At 37.9% G+C, this 18,028-nt stretch overlaps 1 protein-coding gene across 1 annotated transcript; it reads right to left on the reverse strand.

The window, feature by feature from the left end:
- Positions 1 to 221: 221 nt before the first annotated feature.
- On the reverse strand, positions 222 to 17,636 carry clstn3 (calsyntenin 3). Its single transcript, XM_019117336.2, has 19 exons — positions 17,316 to 17,636; positions 16,425 to 16,491; positions 14,274 to 14,396; positions 12,685 to 12,895; positions 12,398 to 12,606; positions 9,472 to 9,621; positions 9,053 to 9,238; positions 8,441 to 8,728; positions 7,358 to 7,470; positions 7,054 to 7,213; positions 6,305 to 6,364; positions 5,998 to 6,146; positions 5,658 to 5,806; positions 4,240 to 4,466; positions 3,587 to 3,748; positions 2,967 to 3,112; positions 2,675 to 2,810; positions 2,323 to 2,504; positions 222 to 1,765 (listed from the first exon to the last, which is right to left on the reverse strand). The coding sequence occupies exons 2-19, from the start codon at positions 16,489 to 16,491 to the stop codon at positions 1,616 to 1,618; spliced, it is 2,868 nt and encodes a 955-aa protein (XP_018972881.1). The 5' UTR covers positions 17,316 to 17,636; the 3' UTR covers positions 222 to 1,615.
- Positions 17,637 to 18,028: the final 392 nt, after the last annotated feature.

Here is an 18,028-nt window from a genome sequence, read left to right on the forward strand (position 1 = left end):
TGATTCATCCAATAAATTAAGACAGGAAGGATACATAGGCAATTCATTATTTATATTCAAAAATATTTCATATCCCATTCACAGCTTTCTAAATATTCACATTATGATTATATGTGTGTAATTTGTTAATTTGCAATGTTTGTTTTAAAAAATATTTTTAGTCTGCAACTGTCACCTTTTTAAGACTATAACATGAAAAGAAAAAAAAACTGACCATCTGCTGACGTCATCCGTGTGTTTTTATTATGAATTTTTTGAACAGATTATTTCTTCAGACGGTTTTCAATAACAATCAGTCCATATAATCCATGTCATTGTGTCTATAAGTATAGTTAATAGTCCCAATGGTAACCATTGTAATAATATATCTTATTAATGCAAATTTATCCATTCTTAATATCACACTGCAAAAAGAACAGGCCTTTATTTACTGACAGGTTTCCACTGTACACTAACACAGACAGAGAAATAGTCACGGGAAAAAGAGAGGAGGAGTGCGAGCTGGAAGGAGGAAGGGGGTGGCACAGTTGTACATTCAGAAACCAAAAAAGCAGTGGCAGTATCTAAAGAGTGTACGGATAGAGAATGGACAGGGGAGAAAAGAGAGAGGGAGGATGATGGCAGAGGTGAAAAGTGTTCTAGGCATAACAATAATGTGCCTTTCTGTTCCACTGTGAATCAGATATTAACAAGTTTTTAAATTACACAATTGAACACACAAATAAATAGACATTCATCAAGCCAATCATTATCGCTCTTATTACTAATACTATTATTGTATATTACCAAGAGATATTAGAAAAAAATACCTAGCCTATCTGAAAGTGCAAAGACTGAAAATGAACGAAAATAATGGAACCGACAACAAAAAATTATAATAGTAGTAGTAGTCATTTGTATTTACATACATTTAAGTACAATCAAAACTGCCCAGGTTGAGCTAACATTCTGATACAGCAGAGGGCATTGCACTGTACTGTGTTTTTTGTGAGGTTGTGAGAAGAGGTGCACAGAAGATTTGTGTCTCTCTGTGTGTGTGTGCATTGTGATGCTTAAAAGAAAGCACTTGCATACCTAGCTGTAGTCTATCACTATTACCAAACACCTTTACTGACTAGTCCTCTATATCTGTACATGTTAATTTGCTCAAAGGAATGTATCAAGAGACAGATTGTGCAGAGGAAATACAGCTTCTGAAGTTGTTTTGTACTCGGTTTACTGGGCACTAAACATTTTATTAATTACAAAAGGCTGTAATTCAAACATTCAGAGTCAATTAGCTGATATGAGTTGACAATTAGTGTTTTCATTATGTTTGATACAGTGTTGTGAGCACATCAATTGGAAAGGTTGTAGGATGAATGAACATATAATTGTGCCATTAATAAATATTGGGATCTGGGTTGAGAGTGGCAAAGAGGGAATGCGCTGTGCACTGTGGGAGCGTACATTCCAGAGAGAAGCATTGCATTCACAGAGGCTGAGATCCTATAATTGTGTCACTGGCGTGTTAGGCAATATTCATTTTCTTTGATGGTGCATCTGTGTGTGTTTGTATATTCCTGTATTTTAAATGAGTGGGTGGTGTTTTAGTATGTGGGTGCGGTTAAATGGCTCAGTAGCGTCTGGGGGCGGAGTCTCTTCCCTCCTTCTTGATGATGATTCGTTGGTCATCACTGGTGTCATCTGGTGAATCCACAACTTCTTCCTCGTCGTCACACTCTCCTTCCATATCTGTTGCAATTCCCATGCGGTTCTCATATGTCTGAGAGAGAAAATAAAAAGAAAGATGTGTATAAGGTACCACACACATTAGTAATAATGCTAATACACTACCATTGAAAAGTTTGGGGTCAGTAGGATTATTTATTTTTTAAATAATTTAATACTTTAATTCAGCAAGGGTGCATTAAATTGATCAAAAGTGACACTAAAAAATTCTATTTAAATTTTTGAATTTTTATTCATCCAAGATTCCTGGAAAAAAATGTATTAGACAGCACAACTTTTCTCAACACTAATAATAAGAAGAAATGAGCACCAAATCAACATGTTAGAATGACTTCTGAGGGATCATGTGACACTGTGGAGTAATGGCTGATGAAAATGTATCATTGCTAACACAGGAATATATTACATTTTAAAATATATTCAAATAGAAAACAGTCATTTAAAATGAGAATAATATTTCACATTACTAGTGTTTTACTGTTTTTGATCAAACAAATGCTGCCTTGGTGAGCATTAAAGACTTTTCAAAAACACTGAGAAAATTACCAACCCCGAACTTTTGAACTGTTGTATCTACTTCAGTATTTATACCTCCATTGGATTCACAATGATGGTGAGGGCCGAATCGTCCCATTGGTTACTGCCCTCTTTGCCTCCGCCTCCGCCTTCACTACGCCGGTGGATGGAACGGATGCGGAAGACACCAAGAATCACCATGACAACCAAGAAACCCACACACACCATGATGATGACAGTTGCGGCTCCCGGAACAACTGTACGCATGAGGAGAGAGAAACATCATGTTTGTTCTTTACATTTCAGAATTTTTATAGCTAAAATTTATTTTACCTATGAGATGAAAAATTAGATATACTGATAAATATTTGTGTGTTTATATATATATATATATATATATATATATATATATATGTCAAACATGTACCTGAGTTGCGGTGTGGGTTAGGGAGTGTGTGTCCACTCAGTTCTCCAGTGTGATGGGATGGGTGGAGGAACTGCTGCTGAGATGCCAGCAGGTGAGACGGATGGTACAGACTGTCCAGAGAGTGCAGGAAGTTCACCTGGGCAAGTGTAGGAGAAAACCAGACAAAGACAGTGAGAGTGTGTGTTAATTAAGAGTCTGGACTTTCAGTGGTATTCTTGGTCAGGAAGTGTGTGTGCTGTAGGTCAGGCTGAAGGATCAACATCAGTGTCATGTGTTCAGTGGTGTTCATTACCTCCAGTGTGAGCTCGTTGCTGGTGTACCGGCCGTTCATTTCTGAGCACGACAGACGGAACCTTCTTTCAAAACGAGCAGAGCCCTTTGCTAAGCGATAGCGAATGGAGCGCAACACGTCTTCATACACAGAGATAGACTCCGCTCCTGAAAGAGAGAAAAGGAAGGAACAAGGTGTTGTTGTTTTTTAGAATGATTTCTGAAGGATCATATGACACTGAAGATTTGAGTAATGATTTTGACAACACAGGAATAAATCACATTTGAAAATATATTCAAATATAAAATTAGTATTTTCATTTCAAATAAATACAGCATTGGTGAGCATAATTGACTGTTCCCAAAAACATTAGAAAATCTTAATGATTCCTGTACATGATTTGCATTGACAGCCCCAAAGCATGTCTAGACACTAAATTAACACTTGTACATGTATAAACACGTTTTACATTATTTAATAAAATATTAAACCAAGTGACATTTATTCTGAAGATGTACAGCACAGAACACTATTCATATAGAACATAACACACAAATAACTTTTAATATTTCAATTTCTAAAACAACTTTATTACCAGTTTAGGCAATATAAGTCATTAAGCTAATATAAAAAAAAATTACCAGTGATGGCAATGTAGGCCGTTGTGTTGATGATGTCCAGTCCCCTCTCTTTTAATGCCTCCATGTCGACCAGAAGCTCCTCCCTCTCTGGGTTCAGCTCCTCCCCCAAGGGCTGGACTTCACACCCATCCAGAGTATGAGCCACAGCATCTGACATCAGTGCTGATAAAGAGACAGAAAAAGACTGAATAATTCTCTACCCTTTAGCCATAACACTGAAGTGAGAGGAAAGCAAAGGTCTCTCTGCTGCATTGCACAAGCCTAAAGTCACCGATAACAGAGTGAGTACAGGTTAACCTGGGGGCGAATAAGTAATTCCACTGCTTGTTTTGCTCTCACTTTCTATCGACAGTCGATGCTTGCATACTAACTTGCAAATATTTGACAGTGCATTGACCTTGACTTCTATATTAGAAAGTCTCTCTATGCTGGATCGCCTCTGGACAAAACCAAAACAAGCTCTTAGACTGCAGATCTTAAGTTCATAGTTATTCATCAATTCGAGCCTCTGGGCTATTACAGGGTCTGATGTGTAGATCATTTTCCAAGGATAAATGAATCGAATCCATTTTGATGAAAAAGCCCTTATAGAGGTCATCCATCAAGCGGTGGGTTCACAGATTACTGTTTTAGGTGAGATGTTCAAAACTTACCCCCTCCTTCCATACCCTGAGCAGCTGTGTTCACAGCATGAGACAAGGAGCAGACGATACGGAGCTCAGGAAACAAGGGAACCCCTTGAGGGCCCTCAAATTCAGCGGCTGGCCGGGCAAGGTGGGGTCCCACCCCAGAGAGAGAGATCTGAGGGGCGTCAGGCTGGAGCACGACCAGGTAACCCTCCAGCTGTCTGAGAGAGAGACAGCTCTCTTCACTGAAACACCTACAGAAGGACAAAGAGACCTATGATGATTTAAAGAGAATAACTAGATACTTGAGAATGAAGTATCTTAATATTTTGTATGACATTTTGCTAAAATGTTTTATGATTATAGTGTGTTAAAATGAACACATTCAATAATGCCTTAGGTCAACTGGTCTTTCACAATTATGTAATATTTTTATTTGAGGTGGGTAAAATGTTCAGTGTTTTTGAAAGAAGTCTCTTATTCTTACCAAGTTAGCAAATACAGTAAAACAGTAACATTGTGAAATATTATTGCTATTTAAAACAACCCTTTCTATTTTAATAAGTTTAAAAATGTGATTTATTCCTGTGATGGCAAAGCTAAATTTTTAGCAGCCAGTCTTTAGTGTCGCAAGATCTTTTAGAAATCATTCTAATATGCTGATTTGCTGGTCAAGACACAGTTCTTATTATAATCAATGTTGAAAACAATTGTGATGGTTAATATTTTGTGAAAACAGTGATACATTTTTTCAGAAGTCTTTGATGAATAGAATGTTCAAAAGAAAAGCATTTATATGAAATTTAGCTCATTATAAAAAAAAATTACTGTCTCATTTGATCAATTTAATGCAATCTTGCTGATTAAAAATATTCATTTATTTTAGTTTCAGTTTTTAGTTAACTGACCCTAAACTTTTGAATTATATATGAATAACTGTGATTAATTTGATGAATTAATCAGAACATTATATTCATGTTGCTGTTTGCAACTTTGCATAAAAGTGTGCCCATATGTTTATGTGATTATGCCAATAAATCTGTGAGCAGCTGGTTAAATTAATCTCCATCTGATTGTTGATACTACAGCTGGTCATCACAACCCATTAACCTAATATCTGGTAACAGTAAAGTAAATCCCTAATATCTATATGCTTGCCAAAAAAAGGTAGTTGTTATCAACAAAAATGTATTTAGTGAAATTATGACAGATTTTCTTTATTCTGCACTTATCAGTCGAATGTTTTCAGTTTGCTTTCTGTGAAAGCCTTTTTTCTCTCTTTTTTAGCATTATTTATGGACGATATCTTGGGTAGCTGAAACTAACCTACTGTTGGTCACTGCAGGAAATTCATTTTCTGACAAAATTCATAAGACTTTAGATATGTTGGGTCAGTTGAAATGCTGAAGAGAGATCATTATTTTGGTGTGTGGATGTTTGTCTACCTGAGAGAGGTGGTCAGTTTGAGTGGCCGGACACCAGGTGTGGCGAATCGTAGAGAGTTCCTGTATGTCACCTGCTGAACAGCACGGTTGAAACTTTCAATGTCGTCTCCCTCTAACACCAGCACTGACTGGCTAGGGTTCACATGGACCTGAGGAAGGGATGTTCCAGGTTAAATGTGACTTAAACTCTATTGACAGAATACTACAGAAAATAATTCTGCATCTCATTTAGACAAAAAACAAAGCAGATCCCTTATAGTAGTGCACATAAAAACTTCATGCCTTTAGGAAGAAATATGGGCTATATTATGGGTAAAGATGTAAATTTCACTTTAAGTACCTTCATGCCTGAGCCCAAAGTCTCAAGGTCTCCGAAATCAAGGCCCTCTCGACAAGCATACAGACACTCCACCACACTGTGGGGCTCCACGTTTCCTGGACGCACAGTCACTCCTGACAAAAGCCCTTTGTAACCACTGACAAACTTCACTATGGGCCAAAAAAAGAAGGTATATATAAATATGAATCAATAAGAACATTAAATACATATCGGTACTTAAATGAGCATCTCTATTGATCCCAGATAGCTTGTGAATACCACATACCTGCACACCCTCATCCACACACAAACATGGTGTGCACCTCACCTGTGTCTTTAGTCTCTGGCATGGTGTTGTTCACAATGTCTTTCGGTTTCTCTTCTAGCTCTGCAGGAAGAAAAAGATTGAAAATTGAAAGGAAACTGATAAAAGCTGTATTTATTCATTTTAAAGGAAAAGTTCATGTAAAAATTGAAAGCACTGGCATTCTTTCACTCATCTACATGTCATTTGAAACCTACACTAACAGTTCAAATTGTCTTATGCTCACAAGGGCTGCTTTTATTAGATCAAAAATACAGTAAAAACAGTTATATTTAGATTATATTACTACAAAAATTACTACAAAATCTTCCCTATTTTAATATATGTTAAAATGTAATTTATTCCTGAGATGGCAAAAGCTGTGTAACATTAACAAATTCCACAAAAAAAAAAAACAAACAAAAAAAAAAACAACATGGGTAAATAATGGCAGAATTGTCATTATTTGATTTATTACTCTGCCCAGTGTCAAAACATCAATCTAGGAGGTGTTTAACACAGACTAGGTGACCCAGTTAGAAGAACAGCAGAAGTCGGAAAGCTTGGGCATCGTTCTACCACACACACACAATAAATGAGTGCCACATTGTGTAAGAACGATTCTGCTTAGCTGAATAATACATGAGTCTATTAATAGCTGAAACACACATAGTCTGGAAAAAGAACATGACTACAGATTTCTGCTCCACCTACTGCTGATATCGTCACACCAGCCTCTAAGCTTTATCACATATGACTAATTGTAAAATTACCCCAGCAGGCTCCGATGACCAGCCGCTGGTGTGGTGCCGGGTTGGGGATGGCTCCATTGTCATGGATGAGTGCGGGGTCAAAGGTCACGCCATCCACGTAGAGTGTGACAGAGGGGAACTGCACACTAAGGGACAGGTGATGCCACTCGCTGTCACACACCTGTCAGAGGTCAGAGTTCAGCTGAGCTCCACAACAATGTGTACACATACAGATGTATTGCATTCCACAACAAGATGTATCAAACCTTTCCTGTTACAGAGTCAGGATTAAAGTAACCGAGATCTGCTGTCATAGTTGGTTTACCTGTTCCAGTTTCCAAAGGAATTTGACAGGTCTTGCAGTGGACACATCAGGCCAGTAGAAGAGAGAGAGACGACAGCCGTGAACCGATAAAGAGTAGTGAGAGTATGAGTCATCTGGAAATGAGACCACAAAACTGTTTAGTAGAGCAGCTCAAATTTGAGTTCTTAAGCATTGAGCATTGACCAGGGATGTCTGGCACTTCGGTACTAAGTTTCATGGTTCATATTTCAAGTTTCATAGTATTGTAAACACATCTGATATTTGTCAAAATATCATATTTGTGCATTAGAAATATAGTTTGCATATAGTTTGTTGAGTATATAGTTTGTTGCTTATTTTATCTAGAAATAATTGAAGACTGTATACCATTATTTCAATTTCATTTATTAATATTTATATTAATATGTACACTACCATTCAGATGTTTGGGGTCAGTAAGATATATTAAGATACTTAAAATACAAAATATTTAAATTAATAATAATTAAATTTAACAAAAGTGTCAGTAAAGGCATTTATAATGTTACAAAAATTTATATTTCAAATGCATGCATTTCTTTTTAACTTTGTATTCATCAAACAATCCTTAAAAAATGTTTCCAAGTTCCACAAAAATATTAAACATTAAGCGAAATTATTTTCAACATTGATAATAATGAGAATTGTTTCTTGAGCAGCAAATCAGCATATTAAAATGATTTCTGAAGGATCATGTGACACTGAAGAGTGGAGTAATGGCTGCTTTAAATTAAGTTTTACCACCACACAAAAAAATCACATTTACAAATATATGAAATATAAAATAGCTATTTTAAATTCTAATAATATATTTCACAATATTACAGTTTTTACAGTATTTTTGGTCATATAAATGATCAAAATGATTCATATAAACTTTGGTGAACATAAGAAACGTCTTTCAAAAATCTTACCAACCCCAAACTTTTGAATGTGTGTAAATTTTTTCTCCTTTTTCAAATTGAAGAGTGTGGTCAACGTTTTTTTTTATATTGAATTTTACTGCCATTGGTATTGAAATGTTACTGAAATTTTAGTATGGTGATAATGCCAGCACAGACTGACCATTCTTTACAGTGCTGCAGATAATAGTCTCCTCCTCTTTACGGCTTCCCCTCGCCTGATTGGCCGGTGGCTGAGTGCTGGCCCCTCCTCTTCGCATCCACAACTGCAGGGTGAAGTGATCACCAGATACTGCTGAAGCAACTGAATCAGGTACTACAGCAACATGGGTCGAGCCATTGAAGGAGAAGACCAGAGATGAATCAGAAGATGGTAGAGTCGGCACCGCGGCAGTCCAGTTGGTTGCAGGAGATGGAGGTGGAAGGAGCTCGACTTCACCCCTCACAGCACCTGAAAAGATTTAAAGCCAACACATTATTGATTAAAACAGGGCTTGTGTCATCAAGATCAGCAAGAAGAACTATAGAATTATTGAGTACACCCTAATTTGAAGAGATTTCCATCCTGCAGCTAATCTAAAGAGAATGGAATGGAATCTGCTCTAAAAGAGATAAACAGTTGGGCAACAGAGACTGAAACAGATAAACTCCAAGTCCTCAATTTTCCGTTCACTAATCATCTCTAATCAAGGATCTTCTATCATCCAATTAAAACTGTAGACAATTAATCGAAGAAATGAAAAATTCAGCAATCAACACCATTAATCAAACGTACCACAGAGTCTGCGCACAGATCGATCTGAGTAGCTGTCCCTGTCACAGCCCTTCCCAATGTGACCCGTTTGAAGCTCAACAGTAGCCTGGATGTTCCAAACCGTCTCCTCGCACGTTTCCAAGTGCAGGTTCGGGAAGAGAGGGATACTGCCAGATCCAGGAGTATACTCGATGCGCTTTGTCCATCCTGTAATTCAAATACATACAAATATAATTAGATAAAATAACATGGAATGTAGCATAACATCAGTTTTCAATTTAGATGAATTCACAATCAAATTTTTATAAAAAGCAAATAATATTTTTTTTTCATGAGAATAAAAAATAAAATTGTATTTAAAAACGAATTCATTTAATAAATAATAATAGAAAAAAAATACAATTTAATAAATAAAATAAAACAATAATAAAAATAATTACCAATCCAGCCTGGCTTGCAGGAAGGTTTTACTGTCACTATGACCTGAGCATCAGCCTGAGCTCGATTCTTTCCACAGTCAAACGCTGTCACCCAGAAACTGTGGACACGCTGGCGTTTAGAGTCCAGTGGCTCAGTGTTCTTTATGTTCCCTGAATTAGTAAGAGATAGAGAGAAGGTATGCATGTTCAACTGCTCATTAACACAAAAATCTAATCAGCCAATCGCATGTCAGCAACTCAATTCATTTAGACATATAGACATAGTCAAGACAATCTGCTTAAGATCAAACCAAGAATCATAATGGGGAAGAAAGGTGATTTAAGTGACGTTAAACACGGCATGGGTGTTGGTGCCAGATGGGTTGGTCTGAGTATTTCAGAAACTGTTGATCTACTGAGATTTTCACACACATCTATAAGGTTTACAGAGAATGGTCCGAAAAAGAGAAAATACCCAGTGTGGCAGCTCTGTGGGCAAAAATGCCTTGTTGATGTCAGAGGTCAGAGGAGAATGGCCAGACTGGTTCGAGCTGAGAGAAAGGCAACAGTAACTCAGATAACCTCTATTGCAAATGAAGTACACAGAAGAGCATCTCTGAACAGACAACATGTCAAACCTTGAAGCAGCAGAAGACCACATTGAGTGCAACTCCTGTCAGTTAAGAACAGGAAACTGAGGCTACAATTTGCACAGGCTCACCAACATTGGACGGTAGAAGATTGTTGCTTGGTCTGATGATTCTTGATTTCTACTGAGACCTTCGGATGGTAGGGCAGAATTTAGAGTAAACAACATGAAAGAATGGGTCCATCCTGTCTTTTATCAATGGTTCAGGCTGCAGCTGGTGGTTTAATGGTGTGTGGGATATGTTCTTGCCACACTTTGGGCTCCTTTGCATCAGTTGAGCATCATTTAAATGCCATAGCCTACCTTCAGTATTGTTGCTGACCTTCTCCATCCCTTTATGACCACAATGTACCATCTTGTGATGGCTACTTCCAGCTGGATAACAAGCCATGTCACAAAGCTCAAATCATCTCAAACTGGTTTCTTGAACATGACAGTTGAGATCACTATACTTAAATAGTCACCGGATCTCAATCTAATAGAGCACCATTGGGATGTGGTGAAATGGGAGATTGCTACATGGATGTGCAGTCGACAAATCTGCAGCAACTGCGTGGTGCTATCATATCAACAAGAACCATGAGGATGTTTTCAGCACCTTGCTGAATCTATGCCACGAAATGTTAAGGTGGCTCTGAAGAGAAAATGTGGTCTAACCCAGTATTAGTAAGGTCTGCCTAATAAAGAGGCTTAAAAAAAATGTAAGGCCAGTTAATAATAAATCAGATTTAATACTATCAGGGACATCGAGAATATGATAAAGAAACCAAAAGGAGCTCAAAATGAGAAATGCGAGAAAAAAAACAAACAGCAATCAAAGATGACAGGGATGGGTGAGGGCCAACAGTGGACTGAAGGAGAGAGAGAGAGAGTAAAAGAACGATATTGAAGTGGCACAATAAATAAAAGGATATTCACACAGCGGTGTCTGGTTCAGCCTGACCCAAATTACGAAAGCAAACCACACACACAACAGCAGAAAAATCTGCAAAGTCATGGCTAAAAAGAGGACCTCTCTCCCTTGTTCGGCTTGCTCATTGTATCTTTCTCCCTTGTTTTGGTTTCTTTCCCTTGGCCAGTTCCTTCTTCATCAGCATTTGACATGTTACAGAACGTTGGCTATTGATCGGCTGTCAGTGGGTTCTCTGATCTGCATTGAATGATCAGGAATAGTGACTATCCCTCCGTCTCACTGCAGCAACTGGGCTGTTCTGAGAGTTGCCCTAAAAGCCAGCTTAACATTGACATGCTGCCTCATTTTTGAATTATATGCAACAATTATAATTTTTAAATTAATGTTGATCTTCACAAGAATTCTTATAATATTATATAATACAACAAAAATATGGGGGTGACTGTAACAGTAGCTTTGGGCAATTTAAAAACACTACAAATAAATTATATTAATTCACTGTCTTAAATAAAAGCGTATCTCAAAGTAATAATATCATCACTGTAATAATATTATACTTTTAATATTGCTGAATAGTTTTCACATTTATATGGGGACTTTATAATCATTTGAATTAAGAGATAGTTCACTCAAAAATGCAAATTCTGTCATCATTTAGTCATTCTTCAGATCACAAAAGAAGATATTTTGAAGAATGTTGTTAACAAAACAGAACATTGACATCCAATGTATGTATATAAAAAAATTATAATAATAATTATGTTCCACAGAAGAAACAAAGTCAAACAGGTTTGGAAAGATATAGGGGTAAATCATACAGATTTTTCAAACCTTTAAATCCTTTTAATAAAATATGTTGCTAGCTGAATAAAACAACATCCTTGAGCTGCATGCTTGACTGGAATAATGTTCATTATGTGCTTTAAAGGTTACATTTTTCAATTCACATTCAATTCATACAGTTTCATTCACGTTCAATTCGTACAGTTTTTCATTTCATAACTACAGTTAAATCGCATCCAACCTTATAGTCTTGATCAGATCTTTTATGGAAGCTGCTGGCAATAGGGTGAACCTTTCAATCATGTTAAATTTTAATCATCAGCCTGGAAATTAAATAGTAAACAAATAATAGTTTGAATTTAAAGACTGACCAGACTAAAATCTAGAACAATGCTAAACATAAAAAAGCCTTATTCCATTTTTATTTAAATAAATCTTTAAACTGAAATCTATTTAATCTTCAATGTTTACGTATTAAATTTAATATATTAAAATCACTATTTTTGTCAGGTGTCATCAATAGTTCCCGTTCACCCCTACATGAGCTAAAAAAGTGTACTGTGTATCTCTATTTTATCAGTGCTGGCAGTTGTAGTTCTCACCATCGTTGTCAATGGTGAAAGGGACGTTTGGCGTGATGATGTCATAGAAGCAGATCTGGCTGTACTGAGGTGAGCAGTCGGCATCAACAGCTTCCACCCGCACAATACGATCAAACAGACGACCCTCGGGCACCGATGCCTCATACCGACGCTCCACAAAGACAGGAGAGAACTCGTTCACATCGTTTACACGAACGTGCACAGTGGCCCTGCGAAGAGTGGGTTAAGAGTGTAAGAATGCAACGGATGTTGCAGAAAATTCCATCTGAAAAGAAGAAATCTCTTACTTGTGAGACTTCTTGCTGTTTGTCCCATCAGGACCTTCACCGCAGTCATACGCCTGAATGGTGAAGCTGTGCTCCTTCTGGCTTTCACAGTCCAGAGGCTCCTTGGAGCGAACCAGACCTTCTCCAGTAGAGCGATCCAACACCACTGCCTCAAACTGAGCCGAGCCAGAACCACCTGGTCCGTTATGAACCCTAAACCCACAGATCTCCCCTGAAAAGAGAATAATACATCTGCATTGACTACATTTCAATAAAATACATTTTGTGTTTGACAACCTTTGTACAAATGCTAATTTTAATTGCCATTTACTACACAAGTAAAAAAATATCTATATATATGTGAATGATGTGAAAAGGGCTGCTGAGTGCTCTTCTGGAAGTAAACACTTGTCTGCGTTCAGGAAATGCTGTCACACATGACACGGCACGGTGAATGTTAGCTCAGCCTGCAGAGGGGGAGGTCTACCAGCCGTAATCCCTGTGTAATTTGTGTAAACATCACATGTAATTACCATAGTACTAAACTAGCTGCTAGAAGCTCCAAAGTTGCCCCCTCCCATTCAAAATAACCCTTACACCAAACCTTTGAATAGACCCTGTCAGTTGGAAATACACTAGTACTATTAAATGCATAATTAGTTTTTTCTTTTCACACTTGAGGTATAAGAGATTATATTTACTGTATTTACTGACTAAAGGTGTTCAGCTAATTTTCACCAGTCATTTCAATAGGAATCCATGCAATCAGGAATTTAGCATCAGGGTGAAAAGTTTCACCAAACAGATTTCACAGTGGTTTCGACCAACAGAAAGCTGTTTTGTTTGAAAGTGATTTGTGTGTGAGCTGTGCTTCATACACTACTGATCATAGACAATAATCCTGAACTCAACACAGCATGACTGTAATGCATAAAGGTGAAAATTGGAAATACCATACTATTAAATGCTTTTGAAAAGTTCCTTTTCACACTTGAAGTATAAGGGGTTATATTTATCGACCAAGATGCAGTTGTTTGGCAAATTTTCACTGGCAACATTCAAGCATTTCAATAGGAATCCATCCAAATGGGAATTTCACGGGCAGGTGAAAGATTTCCCCATACATGGTTTCAAGTTTGTCATGCTTCATACATAACTACACTATTGACAGTAGACAATATACCTACATTTTATAATTGCACCTTAATTTGCTTATTCACCAGAGCATGATTATAAATATGTGGTCACATTAACTAAATTTCAGAGAAATTTTGCAGACAAATAAGATAATTTGTCTACAGATCTTCAGGGTATTTGCTTATTCACCAGAGCATGATTATAAATTTGTGATCTTCAGGGTCTATGAGGGATAGGAGTGCAGTGCGTTCATTGGATTTTACTGTTATTTAACAAACCAAGCAGCTTTCTGTTGGTCAACACAGCATATTAACATGACCAACTGAAGCTGATGCTAAATCTGAGGGGGGAAATCTTTAGTCCTCACACGAAATTCCTAATTGAGTGTATTCCTATTGAAATGACTGATATTGAAATGGTTAAAGTGACTGCACTTCAACACATAAAGGTGCGACATTATCACCATCTTTTACCCGCATAGTGCAGCGGTGCGTCTTTATCCAGGGCGAACAGAGGTGGGTTGAGGAGGACAGTGTTGTCGTTTTCCATGACGATCCCTTGGTACTCCGTTTCGATCCATGGCTTGTGTTTATTGGCTGAGAAAGAACAATCAAAAAGCAAGGGACAGGCGTGAGAGCTACGAGAACAATCTGTGATTCAGAACAAACCGCTTTTTTTTGACAAGGCTATTTATAACACGCCGTTATGAAGGTGAGTGAGCAGAGGTTCAAAGACGAACACAAGCAGTCCAAGCCGAAGGAATTTGCAACAAATAAAAAATCATGCTAAAATACGTTGGCAGATGGTGCAATGGTTCGGCCAGCTGTACATATGCATAACACTTGCACATTAAGTTACAAACATACCCATATGGGGATCAACACACAAAACACACACACACAGCACGCCACACCTCGCTGCTTTGCAGAGTAATTAGGTGTAGAGATGTTTGGCCTGATCGCACACCGAGAGGTATATTGCACCTATCGCTCAAATACAGACAGACAGCTTCTCTTAAAATGCTTGGAGAAAGACCAAACCGTGCAAACCTACATTAAACACCCTAAAAAATGAGAAATCTTCAACAATAAGGCTGGCCCACTGGTCCAGGGGCTTTCTGGCTGGTGCTGCATTGCCACTGAAAATGTTACATCCATATCATGTATTTTTGCATTTTTGCTGCAAATTCTGCTGCTCTGTCACTGAGATAATGTTATCTATACGGGTAACATAGAGGAGGCTTTGTCAAATTTGTAAAAATAATTATTTCTGATAGTCTTAAGAACATAGGTATGTTTTGCAAACTGCAAACCAATCATATTGTGATTTGTATGCCAGTGTTTTCCAGTATGTGTTTTATTTATGGACTTACGTTAAAGCTGTTTAATTTAAAGAAAATTTATTCAAAAGTTTGGGGTCAGTAAAAAACAAACAAAGAAAAAACTTTTATTCAGCATGTAGAATACACATTAAAAGTCTTAACATTTGAATGGAACTGTATATTTATGTTAAAATATCAGTATGAGTGTTAAAAACATCAATTTAATGAACCATTTATATTTAAAAAAATATATATAAATATTTCTAGCAAATATGTATTGCTAAAAAATAAAAATCAATCATTCCTTTGCTGTGGTGTCAGTAAAAATGTTGGAAAGTCAAGTAAAAATCGTAACAACTTCATAAAACTGACTTCAAACTCTGGTCATGTGATATTATACTAGTACTAGAGAGTGTGCTGACCACTAACTCACCAATCTATTTCATGTGTGGCTACATGCTGACCACCTCCTTCTCATATTTCAAGTCAGTCTGTCTTTTTTTGCCATTTCTCTACCTAACTCTCTCTCTCCCGCCCACCCAGCCACCCACGCCCACATTCCTCCCTCTCATCCCTCACTCAGCCATATAACATTAATCTGAGCATCAGACCACTGGATTACTCCTAGGATTACGCAGTGAGAGACAACGCTGTGCATCTCACTCCGTTTATCACACGTGCCACTTTCACACACTGACCAGAGCATTTTGAACGACTCTGTCAACAGCTGTGACAGAGGATAGACAGAAAGAGCAATGCATGTCTGTGATCACATACAGAGAAACGTTAGCCGTAAATTAAGAAATATCGCATCTCCGGTTTCCCACGTGTCTAAAAATAGCAGAGACGAGAATAGATTAGCTTTCACCCTTTTCTTCAAGGACAAGAGTCGACCTCTCACTCCCACTTTCTTTCTCACAGATATCCTACAGAATATTTATCAGTTTCCTTTCTGTCCTTCGCCAAATTTTGCTCTCCACCCAGTTAGTCTGTCATTAGCTTTCATTCTTATCTTCCTACGCGTGATTCCATCCTTTCACATATCTCCTACGATTTCACTTTCTTCATCATGTTGTCTCTTCCCATGTCACCTTGAGATGTGGCCTACCTTTTGTGATCCCTAAAAAATCTGCTGTTGTCATTCATACAGGAGTCATATATTTAATAACAGATTTCATAATTAACACCCATAACATACAGCACAATGAAATGAGCTTCTGGTTTAAATTGTTAATACACTCATTCACACTTAATCATCAACACAATGCTCAACATCAACTTCAAAAGGATGGAGGAGACTGACCTTTGTTGCCATGGGCAACCGAAGTCAAGCAAAAGAGGAGAAAGGAGAGAAAACTCATTCTGGCCATCTGAGGGAGGAAGCAGGGGAAGGACAGAGGGAAATAACATGCATTAACCTGCTATGAAGAAGTTTAAGACAGAGGACAGAGGAGAAACAGATAAGTGCAGAGACAGAGACAGAGAGACAGACATATTTCCTTGCCTGAATTTCCTTAAACGTAAACCTTAAGACAAATACTCCTCTCTAGGTAAATGTGAATATTATATGTATATCATTTTCGTGGCCTAGTATGGCCGAGGAGGTCTAGCTCACATTTGAGATACAGTATGTCGGCTATTATATATCCCGTATTTAGCTACTAGTGACAATCAACACTTAATAAAACCTTCGTATTAAGCGAACTGAGTGCGCGTGAAATTGAGAAGTCCACGCATCCTCGCTCACACGCGCATGCAGGTGTATCCTCGCGAATGTGCGCGCGGACGCGGATATCACAGGCAGGTTTGTTAACAGAATATCAAATGTGATCCATGACGCTTGACCTCGAATAACATCTGATCTGAAAAGATTTATAAAGGCTATGTCATTTGCTTACATTAGTATTTTTATATGAAGATTAAAATCTTCCAACTTGGATGACGGACAGATACGTGATATAACCTACTGATGTTTAAAACGCGTTATTATAATGACCGGTGTTAAATGTGTTATAGCTCACTCATACATCTCACAGACACATATATGCGACAAACATGAATCGATTTTTAAGACTGTAAATATATTATAAAATCACCATATCATAATATTTACAAGCAGTTTAGATAGTATAACACCTGTGCTAAGCGCAAGACTTTAATTAAAAATATTATGTTGGGAACAAATGTCCGTTACCGTGAGGTGTGAGATGGTACCCCGCTCAGTCTCCTCTGAGCATCCGTCAGACACGAGCACCTATGACAGCCTGATGCCCGCCGACACACCGAACGCACTGGGTGGAGCGCTGGGGCCTCCGGTGCCTCCCGAAATGATTCGAACTGTGAAAAGGAACGAAACGGGAATTTTAAGATTAGACACGACGAAACCAATGTCCCCGTTTTCGGTGGATGCCGTGAATAAAAAAAAAGAGACGGTGTGGTATCTCCTCCCTCTCGCAGTTTCTTAACCCGCCCACACTGCGTCTCTCTCGCTCTCAGGACTCAGCCCCGGTGAAACGGGAATAATTTACAAATCCTACTGCGGCGACGGCTTGCTTATTAATATTCATTAACCAATTCTCCGCCATTGGAAGGTTCGGACCTACTTAATTAATATTCATAAGCCATACAGTGTCTATTGGAAGGCAGCAGTATTATAGCATAAAAAATGGATAATATGCAACAACCGAGTCCTTGCTACAAGAAGTTACCATATTAACATAACTTGCTCAATATTAATGAGCTAAGCAGTGCTCATAGTATTTGTTCTTCCGGATTAGCGGTCCCTGAATGATCAGCGAGATGGCTGTCTGTGTGATACATCTGGCTTGGAGGGAAGCATCTGGCAGCTGGTGTATACTTCTTATCATCGTCAAACCCACACATTTATTTCCCACTTGGAGATTATAA

This window comes from Cyprinus carpio, chromosome A16, assembly GCF_018340385.1.
Source record: "Cyprinus carpio isolate SPL01 chromosome A16, ASM1834038v1, whole genome shotgun sequence".
Classification (NCBI taxonomy): domain Eukaryota; kingdom Metazoa; phylum Chordata; class Actinopteri; order Cypriniformes; family Cyprinidae; genus Cyprinus; species Cyprinus carpio.

Bases quoted from the DNA above. Each gene is read 5' to 3' on its own strand.
- clstn3 (XM_019117336.2), bottom strand. From the start codon at position 16,491: ATGGCCAGAATGAGTTTTCTCTCCTTTCTCCTCTTTTGCTTGACTTCG. The intron at 5,807-5,997 runs GTACTTAAAGTG...TCCCTTCCTCAG, and splicing joins CTTTGGGCTCAGGCATGAAG to GTCCATGTGAACCCTAGCCA. The intron at 3,749-4,239 runs GTAAGTTTTGAA...TCTCTTTATCAG, and splicing joins TCAGGGTATGGAAGGAGGGG to CACTGATGTCAGATGCTGTG.